Here is a 20056-nt window from a genome sequence, read left to right on the forward strand (position 1 = left end):
ATCAGAACAGTGGCATCCTATGAGGGAGTGGGGTGTAAATGGAAGCAGGCCTGAAGAAACCATGGGGGGATGCCAATAGTCTATATTTTGATTGTTACAGGAATATATACATGTGTGAAAGCTTATCAAGTTGTACATTTAAGATCTGTAAATTACATTGTACACTTTACTTCCATAAAAAATTTGTAAAAGTCAATTTTAAAACTTGTGGTTATGGACAAGATGGAATGGACATATTTCTCCTCATTCCTCGTGCTAACTACTGCCCCAAACCCTGGATGTTACTTATATATAAAACAAACTTAAGAAGACTCTGAAAGGTAGGGAGAAGAACATATACAGGCTAGGGACCTCAGGAACCAAAGAACAATACACAAGCTCCTTGGGGTTTCTTTGTACTTCTTACGTCCTGGAGTGCATGATACTGGAGAAGCCCAGAAGCAAGAAAATATTAATGGCCCAGACAGAACAAAAGCCTGCTCTTTCTAGACAAACAAAACAAAACAAAAACCAGGAAAGGGGCAGCCTCACAGTGCAAAGTCATTTAGACAGACATTCTCACGCCATGTCACACCACGCTTTCTGCACATCCTCCCGTGATTTCCTACTGCTCTTATGATTAAGAACAAATAACCACAAGGCTTTTAAGGTCCTTCATGATACAGCACAAAGGTATCTTTATAGCCTCAGTTCTCAACATTCACAGACACTAATCACATCAAATTACTTTCTCTTCTCTGAATAAGGCATATGGCCTTTGTTCACCCTGTCCTCTCTATCTTGAATATATTTTCCACTTGTCCTTTAACTGACAGAATTTTATTTTTCCTACAGTACTCAGCCTGAGGGGAAAGGCCTGTCATTCCTTCTTACTCTCTGCTCACATATCACTTTGCCTTTATCATGATTATAGCTCTTGTCACACTGTATACAAAATGGGCTCTATATTTTCCTGCATCCTTGACTAAACTGTGAAACTCGAGAATGCAAGAATTAAGCCCAGAATATTGTTACAATGCCAGAGCAACAGAGTGAAAAGCACACAGTAGTTATTGGCTGAACTGAACTGAAATGACTGAAATGTAAATATTTCTGTGGTATCGCATGATAACTTCAATTTTTTCTGGCTCAGTGCCACTGGTTTCCTAGACTTCGAGTTTATTTGGATCTGAGTGGATTTGGATACTTAAAATACCATCACCTAGGCTTATTGCTGTCACTTCAATCTTGTCCTTTTTTTTTTTTTTTTTTTTTGGATCTCAGGAACATGCAAAGGACAGGTATTCGATTTCTACAACTGATCCTGGATTCTATTAAATTGTACACTATAAGTAGATTGTGATGTAGAATACCCTTTATGCTGACCCAAATCCTGCTTATAAAGAATGAGCTGGGATGATCTTTTATATGGGCTTTGTTGTTTGTCTAACTCTTGCTTGTATGCTATTTGTTTTAAGGACAGCCATTTGGTAAAGAAAAAACAAACACCTATTTTATAAGTTCTATTTCCCCTCTAAGTGCTTATAAAACACAGAATTAGCTTTTCCGACTGTGTTAGTTACTGACTAATAGAAAGTCTATACTCTGAAAACCGCACTAAATCTAACAAGCCACAAAGTATTCCAGTGATGTGTCACACTAGTCCAAGACAGGGAAAAAAGCCATGATTATTACTATATAAAATTCATTAGAAAATCCAACCATAATTAACAAGGAAGTAAGTTTCATTCTGAATTTAATCTTCTTTCTGGAGTAAGTAGCACTTTAAGTATTTTCTCTGCAGTATTTTTTCCAGCTTTACTGAGATATTGACATATAACATTGTATAAGTTTTAAGATGTTCAACCTGTTGATTTGATACACTTATACTGAAAAATGATTAACAGTATAGCATTAGCTAAAACTCCATCACATCACATAATTACCATTTCTTCTCTGTGGTGAGAACATTTATGATCTACTTTCTTTGCAATATTTAATTATATAATACAGTATTGTTAACTATGTTCATTTCACTCTGCTGTAAATCATATCCCCAGGATATAAGATGTTCTTATAAGGTAGACATATAAGATACATACCTTATAACTGAAAGTTTATAACCTTTGACCAGTATCTACATACTTCTCCCACCTTCAAGCCCTGGTAACCACCACTCTACTCTGTTTCTCTAGGTTTGGCTTTTTTAGATTCCACATATATGTTATACCATACTGTATTTGTCTTTATTTGTCTGGCTTACTGCACTAAGCGTTGTACCCTCAAGGTTAATTCAGGTTTTCAAAAGTGGCAGGATGTTCTCATGGCAGAATACTATTCCATTTATATATATACATATATATATCACATTTATCCATGCATCCACTGACATACATGCAGGTTGTTTCCCTATCTAGGCTTTTGCAGATGTATACCCAGAAGTGAAGTTGTTGGATCATATGGTAGTTCTGTTTTTCATTTTTTGAGGAAACCCCATACTGTTTTCCATAGTGGCTGCACCAATTTACATCCCCACCGAAAGTACACGAGGATGCCTTTTTCTCCACATACCTCGCCAACAACTTACCTCTTTTATTTCTGATGATAGCTATTCTGACAGGTGTGAGGTAATATCTCATCGTGGTTTTGATTTGCATTCCCCTGATGAGTAGTGATACTGAGCCATCTGTTCACGTACCTTTAGGTCATTTGCATGCCGTCTTTGGAAAAATGTCTATTCAGTTCCTCTGCTCATTTTTAAATCAGGTTGTTTATGTTTTTGCTGTTAAGTTGTATGAATTCTTTATACATTTTGGACATTAACACCTTATTGGATATAGAATTTGCAAATATTTTTCCCATTCTGTAGGTTGTCTTTCCATTTTGTTGATGATTTCTTTTGCTGTGCAGAAACTCTTTAGTTTGATGCAGTCCCACTTACTCTGCTTTTGTTTCTTGTGATTTTGGTATTACATCCAGAAAATCATTGCAAAGATCATTGTCAAGGATCTTTTTCCCAGTGTTTATTCTAGGAGTTTTATGGCTTCAGGCCTTAGGTTTAAGTCTTTAATCTGCTTCAAGTTAATTTTTGTGAGTGGTGTAAGAAAGGGGTCCAATTTCATTTTTTTGCCTGTGCTTATCTAGTTTTTCCAACACCATTTATTGAAGAGAATATCCGTTCCCCTCTGAGTATTCTTGGGTCCCTTGTCAAATGTTAGCTGCTCGTATTTGCAGGGTTTTATTTACGGGCTCTCAAATTCTATTCTATTGATCTATGTGTCTATTTTTATGCCAGTATCACACTGGCATAAAATTACTATAGCTCTGTAGTATAGTGTGAAATCAGGAAGTGTGACGTCTCCTGTTTTGTTCTCCTTTCTCAGAATTGCTTTGGCTATTCAGGGTCTTTCACAGTTCCACATAAATTTTAGGATTTTTCTATTTTGTAAAAAATGACATTGGAATTTTAAAAGGTATTGCATTGACTCTATAGATGGCCTTGGATAGTATGGACATTGTAATATTAATTCTTCTGGTCCATGGCCATGGAACATCTATTTATTATGCTTTCTTCAATTTCTTTCATCAACATCTTCAGTTTTCAGTATACAGTGTATATAGATCTTTCATCTCTTTGGTTAAATTTATTCACAAATGTTTTTGATAGTATTGTTAATAGGATTATTTTCTTTTTTTCTCAGATATTTTATTGTGAATATATAGAAATGCAACTGATTTTTCTACGTTTATTTTCTATCCTGCAGTTATACTGAATTTGTTGATTAGTTATAACAGTTTTTTGGCAGAGTCATTAGTATTTTCTGTACATTTTCTATACATTTTCATACCATTGACAAAGAGTTTTACTTCCTCCTTTCTGATTTGGATGCTTTTATATTTCCCTTTCTTGACTGATTACTCTGGCTAGGCCTTCCAGTACTACACTGAACAGGAGTGATGAGAGTGGGCACCCTCGTCTTGCTCCTGATCTTAGAGAAAAAGCTTTGAATATCTCACTGTTGAGTACAATACTGGTTAGTAGTCATATGTGACCTTTTCCAGTTATTAATAGTTTCACAGCACTGTAGTCAGAAAAGATACTTCGTATGATTTCAATATTCTTAAATTAGCAAAGACTAGTTTTGTGACGTATCATATGGTCTCTCCTGGAGAATGTTCCATGTGTGCTTGACAAGAATGTGTATTCTACTGCTGTTGGATGGAATGTTCTATGTCTGTTAGGTCCATTTGGTCTAATGTATGGCTCAAGCCCAATGTTCCCTTCCTGATTTTCTGTCTGGATGATCTATCCACTGTTGAAAGTGGGGTACTGAAGTCCCCTACTATTACTGTACTTTTGTCTACTTCTTCCTTCAGATCTGTTTACTATATACTTCTTCAAATATTAGTAAACTAATGATCCCCTTATCATCATATTGATATAAAGACTTTCTTGTCTCTTGTTACTGTTTTTGGCTTAAAGTCTATTTTGTCTGATATAACTATCCCTGTTCTCTTTTGCCTTCTAATTTCATGCTATACCTTTTATCCATCCCTTCATGCTTAGCCTGTGTCCTTAAAGCTAAAGTGCATCTTTTGTAGGCTGCATATAGTTGGTGTTTTATTTTAACCATGCGGCCACTCGATGCTTTTTGATTATTCAGTACATTTATATTAAAAATAATTATTGATAGGTAAGGACTCACTAATGTCATCTTCCTGTTTTCTGGCTGTTTTGTTGTTTCTTTGTTCTTTTCTTTGTCTTGCTGCCTTCCTTTGTGAATTGATGATTTTCCATAATGATATGCTTTGATTCCCTTCTCTTTATCTTTTGTAAATCTACTGTAGGTTTTTCCTTTCTGGTTACCATGAGGCTTATAGAAAACATTATATATATATATATATATATATAATTATATATATATATATGTCCATTTTACACTGATGACAACTTTACTTTGATCACATACAAAAACTCTAATCTTTTACTCCCCCTTTTGTTTTTGATGTCACATTTACATCTTTTTATATTATTTATACATTAACAAATTGTTAAAGCTATAGTTTTTTTTTTTTTTTTTTTTTGGGTACATGGGCCTCTCACTGATGTGGCCTCTCCCGTTGCAGAGCACAGGCTCCGGACGCGCAGGCTCAGCGGCCATGGCTCATGGGCCCAGCCGCTCCGCAGCATGTGGGATCCTCCCAGACCAGGGCACAAACCCATGTCCCCTGTATCAGCAGACGGACTGTCAACCACTGGGCCACCAGGGAAGCCCGCTATAGCTATTTTTAATACTCTTGTCCTTTAACCTTTATACTAAAGTATCTAACACATCACCATATTACTGTGTTATTCTGAATCTGACTATATGTTAACTTTTACCAATGTGTTGTACGTTTTCATGTTACTAATTAGTGTTCTTTTGGCAAAGCTTGATGAACTCCTCTCAGTATTTCTGTAAGGTAGGTCTAGGGATGATCAATGCCCTGAATTGTTTATTAGGAAAAGTCTTTATCTTGCCTTCATTTATGAAAAACAACTTTGGGTGAAGTATTCTTGGTTGGCAGTTTCTTTCTTCTGCACTTTGAATATGTCACTCCCTTCTCTCCTGGACTGCAAGGTCTTTGCTGACAAATCTCTGATAGTCTTCTGGGGCTTACCATGTATAAGAAAAATTATTTTCTTACTACTTTTAAAATTCTTTGTCTCCAATTTCAGATAGTTTTGTTACAATGCATCTTAGAGAAGATCTTTTAAATTGAAATTTTGGGTTTACCTATTAGCTGCAGAACTTGGAAGTCCAAATATCTCCCTATATTTGGGAAGTTCTAAGCCATCCTTTTTTTTTTTTTTTTGGCCATGCTGCGTGGCTTGTGAGAGCTTAGTTCCCCAACCAGGGAACCTGAACCTGGACCCTCAGCAGTGAAAGCATGCAGTCGTTACCACTGGACTGCCAGGGAATTCCCTATTATTTCTTTAAATCAGCTTTCTATCCCTTTCTTCTCCTTCTGGGACTTCAGTGATGCACATACATCATTACTCTTCATGGTGTTACGTCAGTCCCATAAGTTCTTTATTCCCTTTCATTCTTTTTTCTTTTTGTTCCTCTGACTTGAAAATTAAAATTGATGTGCCTTCTAGCTCACTGATTCTTCTGTTTGGTCAAGTCTACATTTGAAGCTCTCTACTGAATTCTTCAGCATTGTATTCTTCAGCTCCAACCTTTCTGTTTGGTTTTATTTAATGTTTTCTATCTCACTGTTGAACTTCTCATTTTGTTCTTGTATCATTTTCCTGGTATTGTTAAATTCTCTGTGTTCTCTTATAGCTCTTTGAGCATCTTTAGAGCAATTATTCTGAATTCTTTGTTGGCAATTCCTAGATCTCTATTTCTCTGGGGCCAGTTACAAGAGGTTTACGGTATTCTTTGGTGGGGCCATGTTTCCCTGATTCTTTGTGATCCCTGGAGACTTGCATAGGTGTCTAAGTATTTTAAGAAGCAGTCACTCTTCCAGGCTTTATGAACTAACTTCGATAAGGGAAGCTTTTCACCTGTGGGTGGGGCATAATAGAGCATGCTGTCATCCTGGGTCTAGTGGTCCAGACCACCGGGTGCGGGGCATGTGGTGGCACCAGGTATTCATGTGTGTGTGCACATGTGTGTGTGTCTGTGATGGGACTCAGGCATAATACCGCTTCTGCTCAGGTTGCCGGACATGGAGGTTGGGGTTAGCAGGGAATCTAGGCTTGCATCTTGCATCACAGAGCCCTGAACTGCCACCATGGCTCCCAGGTTCCTGTGAAGGTGGGGAGGGACTCAGACGGCTGGTGTCTTTCACTTGTGCAGATGCAGATGACTGTGATGGCTGCTGGTGCAGTTCTGGAGCTACAGCAGGGGTGGGGAGGAACTCAGGTGGCTAGTGACAGCAAACATAAATACCTGTGGAGTGAAAGATGGCAAAATTTGCTGGGGGTCCCTGGTGGCTGTGCTGGCCATTGGCTTCATCAGTGGCAAAATCTGCTGACTCTGTCCTCAGAGCAGGCCTCTGCGAAATGCTATTATTAGCTCTGCATTTGTGCTAATAATAGTCCCTGCTTGTCCTCCTTGATCCTAGTTGGCTCTGTAAGTCTCAGCTTTGTTGGTGTGGGTGGTGCGAAGCTGAAATTGCACAGGGCCCCAAAAGGATGAAGAAGCTGTTTGCTCACCTCACTCTTCCTTTTTAGGCACGGGGAATTCTTTCTAGCTAGGAAGTTCCTTCCCGGTGCTGAACAGTGCCAGCATGGGGGTGGGATGATGCAGGCAAACAAAGCTGTTTTCCTTCTCTTCTCATGAGATTATTTGCAGGGGTTTTGTTCCACTGTGTTGCTAAAACTTCCTAAGTGGACTTTCTAGGTTTTTCTTTGTGGATAGCAGTCCAATAATTGATTTTTATGAGGTGCCTGGGGGACTGGGAGCCTAGGATCTCCTATGGTGCTATTAGCGCTTTTAAGTCATTAATTATCTCAGATCATATTACCCCTATTAATGCTAGATTTTATGATAGACTTTGATTACTGACAGCTGGAGACTTTAACACCAAGCAATTGGATTTTTTTAAATAGCATTAATGAAATAGAAAAAGGAGCTATGAAGGTTTGAAACTTTCCAGAACCATGGTGAATGTAGGAAGTGTTTGGAAAAAAATACAAAGGAAAAACTTTCTCTAAGATGAGGCTGTCTTGGGACTTCCCTGGCTGTCCAGTGGTTAAGACTTTGCCTTCCAGTGCAGGGGGTGTGGGTTCGATCCCTGGTTGGGGAGCTAAGATCCCACATGCCTCGTGGCCAAAAAACCAAAAACATAAAACAGAAGCAATACTGTAACAAATTCAATAAAGACTTTAAAAATGGTCCACATCAAAAAAAAAAACACTTTAAAATGAGAATGTCTTTAGTAATGACTTAATAATCAGTAATGAAGTGTAGATTATAACTCAGTGAGGAGTTATTATAGTTGAATGATTGCTAGTTATATTTACAGTGCCTTTTAATAAACCTGTTAGTTTTTAAAAATATGTTGACGATGATCCATGCTTTCAGAACTTAACATATTAACCAATAAGCAAATTTATTGGTTATTAACAGGAATAATGGTTTCTAGTCAACAAAACTAAAATATAAACACTATAAGAATATCATGAAGACATAACACGACGACAGATTTTTGTGAGATTTGATGTAGGACACAATAATTTTGTTTCTTGGCAGAAATAAAATGTGGCTTTTCAGAGTAATTGCTTCTTTGGGAGAGAATGAAAGCATCTTTGCATTATTAACACAGCAGCTCTGCTAGTACATCCATTATAAAATTCATTTTAGGCATGAGGCTTATTTAGAATATTATAAATTCAACAGTATTTTTTAATGTTACACTCAGGGATAAAATAAAAGATTAGAAGTTATAGTAGAGGCAAGCAATATTTAAAAATTGTTTCAAAACATTTTATGGTACAGACTTTGTATTTCAATACACAGTTTGGGATAAACCCAAATCAGACAAGTCCAAACTTTTCAAATAGATTAAACTTTATTAAGGTAAGAAATAAACAATTACAACCTGTGTAAGTAAATTATTAATAGACTATTAGATACAATTATATAGCTAGAAATAATTTCATAAGTAATAATTTCTATACTTGTATATGGTCAATGGTCTCCTAGTTAGTGAGCAGAACAAAATTAATTTAAAGCACTTATTTTCTCCAATTAACCTAAGAACAAGCAAATAAAAAACAAAACAAAAACTTTGACACTTTACAAATAGCTAGGAGAACACACACAGCATTATCAGCCCAAATACAGAATAAAATGTACATAATCCATCAGGTTTGATCATTTTGTGTGTATGTTCTTTGGCTCGTTTATTCATTCATTCAACAAGTCTGTATAAGTCTTATAAAGAGAATTATACAGATAAGTAATATGCTCATTCTGTGGCCAAGGTAATTTCATTTTATTAGTGGAGATGATTATGCAAAAACTATATAAGACTGAGAAAAATGAATATGACAAATAACTACCACAGCCATTCAGAATTGGAGAACTTTATATTCATCCAGGAGCATAAAGAAATGACTTCATTCAAAAAAGCAGCACTTTTTTGGATGAGAGAGGAAGAGGGTTTTACAAGTATAGAAAAGGAGGAATGTCATTCCACAATTATAATGCTTACAATAAAAGGAAATGTATTATGTGTACATTGTTAACAAGAATTAACAGAAAATACCTCTGACTCATTTTTCTGAGTCCTATTCTAATACATCCTTTAGGCTATCTTATTATTTAGCTAAAATGACACCAAAAGTTTAATAATATTTAGGTGGAGGGAAGAAATGAGTAAGAGAGAACGTACGGAAGGGGAGAGAGAAAGACATCTACTGTTACTTCAAAATATTCAGCATGACTCCTCCAAGATAATGGGACATTTCTCTAATGCAGACCTATTGTTTCTTCCCCTTGAGGTTATTAATTATTCATAAACTATAGCATAATTTGGTCTACAGCATGACCAAATCACACTGTGGCATTTGTTTTTTAATATAAGAGGGACACAGTATATTTGATTCTCTGTTTTGATGAATATATGTGACACACATGATGTGGTGTTTAAGGCTTTATGGGGAAAAAAGGTTACTTAAATATACAGAAGCACTAAAACTTATTTAAATATAACCTAATATGTAAATTTTACACAAATTTTCTCATGGCTCCTAATCTTTATATCTAAAGGTGATGTGATAATATGAATATTGAAATAATTTTTGAATGCTAATTTCATCCAAGTTTATAAAAAATTTATTTAAATAATTGATTAGCATTTTAAAGAATCAAAATATAATGATGTTGGAAAATAAGCAATGAATAATATTCTGAGTTACCGAAATTTACATGGTCTTATTTTGAAGTTGTGGAGATATAACTCTAAAATGCTTTTTTTTAATTAGAATGTACATGCTTATTATGCTTAATATAATTGACTCAATTTTATTCATAGTATGAGAATAACTTCCTTGGTTTATAATGACCATAGGAGTCTATTTAGTCCATTATTCTTTGCAGTGTACTAAATAATTTACCAAAATTGGAAAAAACTTAAGTTATTTGCTAACTGGTTTGTATTATTTATCCCTTTCTCTGTGGGCGGGTCAATTCTTCGTGCCTTTGCTTTTTTACTATTTTCTCTGAAATCACATTTATTCTGGATTCTCAGAATGTTTAACTGTAGTAGATTAAATTTGACATCGTAAAACACATTCTCATTTTGTAGTTTTATAATCCCTTTGGGTATGTGCTTCAAGGTTTTAATTACAAAGTACAAACAAAGCTCAGGAGGGAAACCACTGTTTTTCAGACATAGTTAACATTTTTGAAAGGCTGAAAATATAACGAGTTCCTATTTGCAAAGAAAGATTTATTCATCTATTCAGCTTTATTTTTATGTAATATCTGCCATGTGTGAAATGTTTTGATAGGTGGTAAGGATACAAATCACATGGTCCTTCTTAATTAATTGCCAGGGTTGTTAGTAGCTAAACAGTTGAAAGGAAGTAAAGGAGCAGTTTGGGTTGGCTTCAGAAGTTGGTAAAGATCAGTGAGTTTAGGATCAGGAGTGCATACTGTGATGATGAAAGTCAAAACCACGTGTAGAGAGGGCAGAGAGAAGCAGCAATAGATGCTAGAGATAAAGGCAAAGAGTCATACCAATGGCCAACTAGACACAAAACATTTAAAAATCAAAAGAAATAAAAAGATAAGGCAAAGCTTGCCAAGAGAGAAGACGCCAGGTCATAGCAACAGAGCAACCATGGTACTGAGGCAAAATTTTTAAAGTTCAGTTTCTAATACCACACAATGCAATAATAAGTAGAGCTTTAATGACTGAGACTTTGGGCAAAGCCAGATCATACTGCATCTCTCTACTAGTCTATCAGCTCCATGATATAGCTGTACTACTAGGGCAGATACAGTACCTGGTATTGAATGGGCTCTCAACAAACATTTATTGGATGGAAAAATAAAGGAATGAATAAATGAAAAGGCAGACTCTCAATTCCAAACTCTACCATAAAATTTTTGCATACCTTTACCAATTATTATCTTTCTGGGTTTTTTTGTTTAAAATTTTTCATTATATGTTGACATTCTCTTTGCTGGTGGTATGAAGATTATTAATAAAACTCCTGAATATCCTAAATAAAATAATTGTATTTAGTTTAAGCCTATACAATTTTCTACTTAGGACTAAAATATGTCCCTCAAAGAGCTAGTATATGCAAAATCCCTGAGGCATGAGAGTGTACAGCACTGGAGAAAGTGTAAGACTATTATGGCTACCTGAGACATAGAAAAAGTGCTACATTAACGATACATTCTAGATTAAGCAGCATGCATTTTTGCAACAAAATGCTTTTGCCTGTGCATGTAGAACACAGCTCTTAGCTACATTCACAACTGAAGTATAATGCAGTGAAAAATTTTGGATTATATGTGGTAAACCCATAGCAACTCTCAGGCAGCAGCTAAAAGCCAAATCTTAAAAAAGAGGATAATATATTTATTTAGTTGGGAGTTATAATCTAAGCACAAGTTTATTTAACTGAATGCATCTCATTCAAGATTTTTTTTTAACGACAGAAAATGTCATTATGTCCCATGTAATCATACAGTTATATAGATTCCCTTTAGCTACACAGTAATGACTATTTTTGTGATGACTTTCATGCTGTGAAGTAGGCCATTAGTACTTGGCTTGTGCCATTACATAGCAACTTAACAGTAACAAACAAACTTGCAAATCAGCATAGTAACATACTGCCTTCACTATTAATTTTCTTTACATTCTCTATATTCATTTACATTTAAGTTTAGTGTGGTGAAACTTACTCTGATAACATCTGTAGATCCTTGTAGGCATGTGTTATTTCACAATTAATATGTGAAAATGTGAACAGTCACTGATACTACAAATATATATATATATTTTAAAGCTAATAGCTAAGTAAAGACCCAACAACATACTCCACAGTCTTTTAAGCTTGTCTGATCCAATTAGCTCAGTTCAGAGAGAAAATTGAACTACTGAAGCTAGAATCAGAAGTTCAGAGCTGACACAGGCCCACTATATATCAATTCTGTTGATGGCCACAAACTATGCACTACTCATGATTATATTTTATCTCACAAACTACAAGGTAAGAAAAGCAGTATTAGTCCCTCTTTTCTTATATTAAATGAGTCTAAGTAACTTCCACCCCTAGCGACACAACTGCTAACAGGCAGAGCTTGGGAAGAACTCAAGCCCGTTTTCTTCCCATCTGTTTCTCTGCCTGTACACTTCAGGACAAGGCATAAACATGACTCCGTGGGCCTAAGAGTCATTTTTACTCTCTCTTATGTAAACATCTCTTTTTAAGCATATATAAAACGTCCAAGATTAAATAGCATTTACTAAGATAGATTAAAGCGAACAATTATACCCAAAACATTTTCATATCAATTATATTTGGTGATGGCATCCCATATATACAATCCTCTCAAACATTAAACCACAAGTCAGTGTGATCCAAAGCACTCACTGGTTGCTTCAATTAGAAAAAAAAAATTTTTAAGAAAGTCATCCTTTGGGTATAAATGCTAGATGGGATGGTTTTCTTGGCTACAAAATATATAAGAAAACAAAATTATATGTAAGATTCTCTGGAGCTTCTCATTTTCAACACCGATGTTTGAGCCTGGTGCTTCCTTGTTGTGAGCAGTGCCCTCTGCACTGTGGGATGCTTAGCGGCATCCCTGGCTCCACCACGAGTTGCCAGTAGAGGGCAGATGCCCCCACCGTTGTGACAACCAAAACTGTGTATCCAGAAACTACCAAATGTCCTCTGGGGGTGCCGGGAGGATGGGGGCGGGGAGCCAAATTCATCCCTCTTGGTGTGATACACGTTTCACAGCCCAAACATCCCTTCACTACTCCATGAGACAGCCAGTCTGTAAGGGCAGTAAGGGTTAATGTGGCGTGGGGACAGAAACCACTTATACCTTGAAATTTTACAAATGAGGAAAAGTTGAAGTCCTGGTAACATTTATCTAACGTTATAGGGTTCCAAAGTTAGCAAGAGTGGAAGAAATTAACAATGGGTGTGAAGCTTATGCTTCTGAAACATTACATAATGCTGTTTCACAGAAAGAAACACGGCTTTTCACGTTTGGGGCCAACAAAGGAATCTGTTATCAGCTTGTCTTTCCCACAAGTAGCTCAATATAGCCCCGACAGCATGAGGCAGAACATGAAACCTCTGGTAAGATGAGAGGAGGACATGGGAAGTAAAACAATATTTCTGGGGAATAAGTGAAATAAATGTAAGCATACTGATGGCAACTTAAAGAGAACTCTGAGGAAGTTCACAAGCACGAAGAAACTATATGCCAGTGTCCATTTCAATAAATTCACATGTTAACAGAAGTTCTCCCATGCTCTGGGATTTGGGTTTAATTAGCTTTACTTTGTAATTCTGTTGTTGGCTTTGCATTTTGATGAATCCCTATCAGTATTTAACAAGAAGGAAGGCAGAGGTGTATCGTACCACCATCTTAACCCTGAAAAATCTCTCTTCACTTCTGTTTCACTGTCATCTTTTTATAGCATCATCTTAGGAATGTACATAGACCCATCCATCACCTTTGTTAAACTGTGCGTACGTAGGTTTAAATCTATGGTATTTGCTTGATGCAAGAAAAGACTAGTCAATTCTCACTGGCCTTTTAATCTTTCTGCTTATATTTTGAATGACTAGCCTAGCTTTTAATGTTCTGCATCTCATACTTCTCATAACTTTACAGCTTAATGCAACAACATGCTCTTTCATCTATTACCTATACGGAGACAGTTTACTTAACTACATAGTGTGTTCTTTCTCCTTGACATGAAACTACAAGGGGTTGCATTTATTGATACCTATTTTTTATAATTTTCTAAATTTCCATAGTGAGCATTTATTAATTTTATGATCAGAAAGTAAACTTTAAAAGCAAAAGTTGAAAGAGGAAGTCAAAGTATCATATTTTAAAGAATAATGAGAGGAACCAGATAATAGAAAAATACAGCCTGGAAGCTAATGACACATTCTAGGATTACACCTGGCCATGTGTATTTTTAAGCCTCTAGGGTCTTATTAGGTCTTAGTCATTTCATTTAAAAGGACTGTGTTTGTCAAGGTTATGGAGGTTTCATGACATTTCACCCATATTTAATTAGTCAATCTCCCTGCAGACAATAGTAGGTATCATTTCGGATTCATAGAGTGCTCAGGGCCCTCAGACTTCTTAGAATTTCTGTCAAAAGTTTAAAATAGATTTTAGATCAAGATCCAAACATTAACCACTGTTACTAACAATATTTATGTCTAAACTTTCAATATGTATTTTAAATATTTAGTCTAATTATTATCAACTTAGTCTTCAAATGACTCTCGGTCATGTTACAAGATCCACCATTCTAATTCTGGCTTCTACTACTTGGACTATTATTTTTCCTCATTTGTAAAATACCTGCTCTCTGACCTCACAGTATTATGCTTAAAAGGTATAAAACTAGATGCTACAAAGCCAAATCCATTAAAAACTCCCATATACAGGAAAAACAGCAAATTAGGCAATTTAAAAAGTTTGACACAAAAGAACTCACCACCATCCAGAATTCTATTTAGAAACCAACTTCAGAAAAAGGGGTGGGGGGGAAACAACCCAACTATTTCTGGAAACCATATAGTCCTTCATAGTACAATTTTAAAGTATTTACAAAGTTAAGTTCACTTTAACATTGAAATAATTATTCATAAACAATTTTAATACAAATTTCTTAAACCATCTAACATAAATCAAATAGTTGAAGCCAAACATATTTTAAAAATTAATTTAGAAAAAATGAACAAAAATTAGAATTCAATTAGCTGATATTTATGTGTAATAGCTACCTAAAAATAAGTCTTTAAAATGTAAATGGTTATTCAATTATGTTACAAATATGAAAACCACAGTAAACTTACTGTTTCATATACCTTACTCCACTAAATGTGCATTGGTCATCAAGAATTAATGCCAAATTATAAAATTGCTTTATAAATATTCATAAGATACTCACTTTGTCATTTTATTCCATACCACTGAGAGAGATAAATAGCCTAATTATAGTTATTCTCAAAACCACAAATCCTACATGGTAATTTCTTTTTAGAAATACAGGTTAAAATATGAAGAAATTACCAAAGAAGGATAGTGCTAATTTTCAAGTTATATCTTGAAATTTAAACACATCTATTATAAAGAAAGCCATTCACTATTATTATTCTAATGGACAGTCATCGTTTAAAGTATAATTCTGTACCAGTAACCACTTGATTTTATAAAGCAAAGTTAATCTTCTATTTTGTTCCAGTAATATGAAAACACATTATTATGCAAATCAATTCATTAAAACAAAAACAATTTTCTCTTTCAGTGTATGTTGACATTATGCATATTATAAAGCAGGAAGGGAAGTTTTGCTAAAATACGTTAAAATGCAAAACAAGAAAAGAGCTATATACTAATGGGCAACATTCCCCTGCCCCTTTAACCTGCTTTTGTCTATACTGCTTAGTAAGTAACATCTTAGTAATTAACATCTCAGATCAGTCCAAAACCATATCCACATCTCTGGCCAAGAGCACACTCAAGCAATTGATTGTGCAGCAAGAAGCTCCTATATTTCCAAGACTTTCGTGATTTTTTTCCTTCAATCCTAATACTTTATTCAAATATAAGAAAAAATATTTTTATAAAATATGAGGGTGAAGAGTTTGGGACAAAATTCATTTCTTTAAACAACTTGGTTATAGGTTTCAGTCTCATCATTTCTGTAACTTTTGATTAAGGTGCTGAAAAGCTAAAATACGTATGCTGAAATCTAGATGCACGTATGAAGGAAAAGTTTGTTTTCTTTTAAAAATATAGAAAATTCAGTTTTCTTAATGTGTTCCTCTGAGCCATCACAGTACCTTTTCCTAAGGGCCATGCCAATCTCTACCTACAAAATAGTAATACAACAATGTGGAGGGGGCAGATAAAACATTTTCTAAATCAATAGAGAAAATTTCTTTCCAATCTAATCTAAACCTTAAAATAAGTGTTCCTGTCACATTAAGGTTACTAACTGGTTTATGCGGAATTAACAGTGACATGTTGATCCTATTATCCTTCAGACTAGTGACAAAAAATAAATGGAAAGAATTAAGATAATACAATTCAAGAAACCAAAATCTCCTAGTGTGAGTCTTTATAATCATTTAATAAAACATTCATTGAGGACCAGCTGTATGTAAGTGTAAAGATGAAAAACAGCTTAAAAGAAACTCCCTATGTTAAGAACTTGACTAATACATGAAATATTAAAAAATTATTATTAAAAAGGAATGCAGAGATACATAAATGGGCTAACTACATATTTATAAATGTGTAAAGGGAAGAAGAATGTCTAACGTAATTAACGAATGCATTTCAGAGGGATGGCATATTAGGTGGTATTTGAAGGATGGGCATGATTTGATAGAAATTCCGGGAATGGAAGCAGCAAAATAAAGCATATATTTAGGGGACAAGGGACAGTACAAATACACTAACACTGAGTTTCTCTGCAAAGGAGTAGAGGTCTTAGGCTGAAAAGGAAAATTACAATGGGCAAGTAATGGAGAGCCACTTAGGATTTCCAATTTAACTGATAACTCTGGTCCACGCATATTATCACTATAGTCAAAGTATGCTTTAGGAATATTCACCTAGTGGCCTAAAATACTCATTTGTGAAGTCTAGTGCCTAGCATATATTCAGTGAGCAATAGATGGCACCCACATTGTCACTGTAATCAGTGCAAACTTTTTTGGCGCTTACTCCAGTAAATGACATGAGGGGATTAGAGTCTCATGATTTAGCAAAGTAATGGTTGAAATGGTAAGAAGATTACAGTGAGAATGAAGAGTGACAGAATACAACACTTTAAAATATGCCACTTTGGCCTAAGAATTATTTTAAGCTGAAGGCACTGAGAAGAAGCAGATACTAGAAAAGTTCTCTGCCTTCCCCAATCTGCCTAAAAGCAGGACATAAATTCACAACAGTGTCCCTCCTCCTTTCTCTACCAGAGAGGACATAGGTAGAGATAATCTACAGGTAGAGACAATCCTTGGAGACAACTTTAGATCCTTATCAATGGAGAAGGCAACCATGAACTTAAATCTGCACACTACACCTCACTTTTGCTTATCTTACTTTTCCTGGTCACTTCCACAACTGGCTTTCCCTCAATACCTTTCTTTCTGTCTGTAACTGAAGATGGCACTTAAGCCTGAGCTCTAAGCCACCTCTGAGAGTTATTCATTTTTCCCTATCTCCCATGTATACATGAGGTATACATGTTAATCAATTTGTTTGTTTTTCTCTTGTTATTCCGTCTTTTGTTACAGGGGCCTCAGCTAAAGACTCAGAACAGTAGAGGGAAAATTATATTTTCTTCCCCTACATAAGCTAAAACATTTCACAAGAATGTTGATGAATTTTTCATATACTTTAACAAATGTATTTAAGCAAATAATAAAAAGCAATGCTTAATATGTTTATTTGCCTAAGGAATGTTATAAGAATATTAAAAGGCAGTAATAAAAATTTTATCAATTTCCAAAATTTACACTTTTAAGTACCATTAACACAATAGTGATCAAATCTTTGTGTCAGGCCCTCTTTATGAAATAGGAACATATCAGGGACCAAAGTGGATAAAAAGCCATGCTGTCAAGTGCTTATAGCCTACTGGGGTCCTGGCAAAAGACAAACAAAAGTAACACAAAATAAGTAAATTATATAATGCGTTATAAGTGCTATGGAGAAAAAATTTAAAAAGGAAAGGAAGACAGTGAGTATGGGTATTGGGGAGGAGGATGAGAGAAAAGGACTACACTTTTAAATAGGATGGTCAGGAAGACTTGAAGATAAGGGGACAATTTATTGCTTGACAATTACTTCCTATTATTTTTTCTGTAAAATTAATTTTGAATATTAGACATTCAAATCACTTTTCTAAGTAGTGACAGATTTAAAAAATACAGAGTATGCATAACAAAAGACATGTCTGATTTACTACAGCAGCTGATTATCCAGACTCTAACTTTGACTCCATATTCTTGACACCTATAGAAGAAATCTGAAAATGTTGACAAAAATATGAGACCAAAATGGTTATTATATAGTATCAGTGACTGTAACTAGCAACCAGCCCTTAAAATCTAGTTGAGCCATCAGGGTACATACAGTAAGTAAAGTGAATTATACCCCTATATTACAGTTCCACAAAGAAGTTCAAAGAAAGTCACAAACAATTTAGGAAGAAGAAATAACTTGTTAGCTTTTTTAATATTAAAGATATTTGAAGTACTGTAAGCAATGAAGAACAAACCTCATAAGCTTACATTATACATTTATATTTATAGAGAAATTATAACATGATTGGCCACAGGATAACTTTAGTCCATTCAGAGCCACAGTTTTCAGAAATTAAGAATTTATTACCATTTTAGGTGTGATTCTGGTACTGTGGTTATGATTTTTTAAGAGAATCTCATCTTTTAGAGGTACCTATTGAAATATTTATGTTTGAAATGAAATGATATTGGGCAGTTCTTTCAAAAGAATCCAACAGCGGTAAAGAGAACTGGATGGGAGAATAGATGAAACAAGATTGGTTATGAACTGGTAATTACGTTTGGTGATGAGTGCACCAGGGGTGTCATTATATTCTTCCCTCAAAATCTGTATAAAGAAAAAGCTAGAGAAAAAAGGCACATTTTAAAACAGTAATCTTCACCAACCTATACTAAGCCTCAAAGACAGTATTCTGCAAAGTTGATCTATGACAATATTTCCCACCCACCAAAAGGAAAGGGAAAGCAGCAAAACAGTAGCAGTTACTAATGTAAATTTTGCTACTGATTTAACTACACACCAATTTCACTTTCAATTTTCTGGCAAACAGTTCCTGGCATCCTAATAAAATGACTTCAGGGTTCTTAATGATCTTCTGAACTAAATTAAATTTATCATTGCTGGGACACTGGCTACAAACTGTTCCTATTTCCTCTTTTGGCATTACATATTATTGCCATAGCAGTCTACAAAGTTGAAAAAATAATTTATGTGTATATATTTGATAAGTGGTACACTGAATTTTTTTTAATCCACGCTAAAGCAGTCCTCACCCTAAAATATATATATATATATATATATATATATATATATATATATATATGCATATTGTGTCTATGTACATGGTGAAGGTAGTAAATGAGAAGAGAAAGAACATATATTTAGATTTACAAATAGAATCCTTTCTTACTAAATGCTAAACATAATTTCGGATTCCTATGTAAACAGGATTAAAGTTCATAATACTGATGCACAGAACATGCACTTACCACTTGTCCATTGTGCGGGTTTTTATGAGCATATGGTGGCCCACGGATATGATTCCACATCTGGCCAGAAGTCATAGCAAAGACTATACACTGAAAAAACAGGGTACAATATTATAACATGTAAACTGAAAAATAAGAGAATACTGCATTCTTTAAAAAAAATGGTCATGAAACTATCTTTCAAATATCATGTAACAGCTCATCCATTAAAATCATTTTCATTTACTAACTATCGGACCTTCAGTAAGTTACTTTTCTTCTGCTTCTCAGATTTGATATCTATAAACTGGGGATACCAACTACGCTGATGACATACATTAATGATTAAACTGGGTAACATATGTAAAGCATCTGGCGTGGTGACTGATAATCTGATATGTCCTAACTAGAGCTAGTCAAAAGTATAGGTAAAACATGATGTTTTAGATATAGCCAGGAATAATTCACAGAAGCCATATTCCTGCTAGATCTAGCAAAAAAGGCTGCATTTTGAAAAACTAATCTTAAAGATCCGAGACATTACAGAGATGGTGGGGGAGGAAGGAG

General features: G+C 34.9%; 1 protein-coding gene across 5 annotated transcripts in view; it reads right to left on the bottom strand.

The window, feature by feature from the left end:
* The window catches only part of TUSC3 (tumor suppressor candidate 3), a 183452-nt gene that overhangs the window by 57088 nt on the left and 106308 nt on the right, over positions 1-20056 (bottom strand). For 2 of the 5 annotated variants that reach the window (XM_060085676.1, XM_060085681.1), the window contains exon 6: positions 19511-19600. The exons of 1 other annotated variant lie outside the window; for it this stretch is intronic. In XM_060085676.1, the coding sequence (XP_059941659.1) occupies positions 19511-19600 (90 nt within the window). Of the gene's footprint in view, positions 1-9921; positions 13002-17689; positions 18865-19510; positions 19601-20056 lie in introns of those variants that run through there. 2 more of the 5 variants (XM_060085680.1, XM_060085679.1) reach the window with 2 other exon arrangements.

This window comes from Mesoplodon densirostris, chromosome 20 (genome assembly GCF_025265405.1).
Source record: "Mesoplodon densirostris isolate mMesDen1 chromosome 20, mMesDen1 primary haplotype, whole genome shotgun sequence".
In the NCBI taxonomy this organism is placed as follows: Eukaryota; Metazoa; Chordata; class Mammalia; order Artiodactyla; family Ziphiidae; genus Mesoplodon; species Mesoplodon densirostris.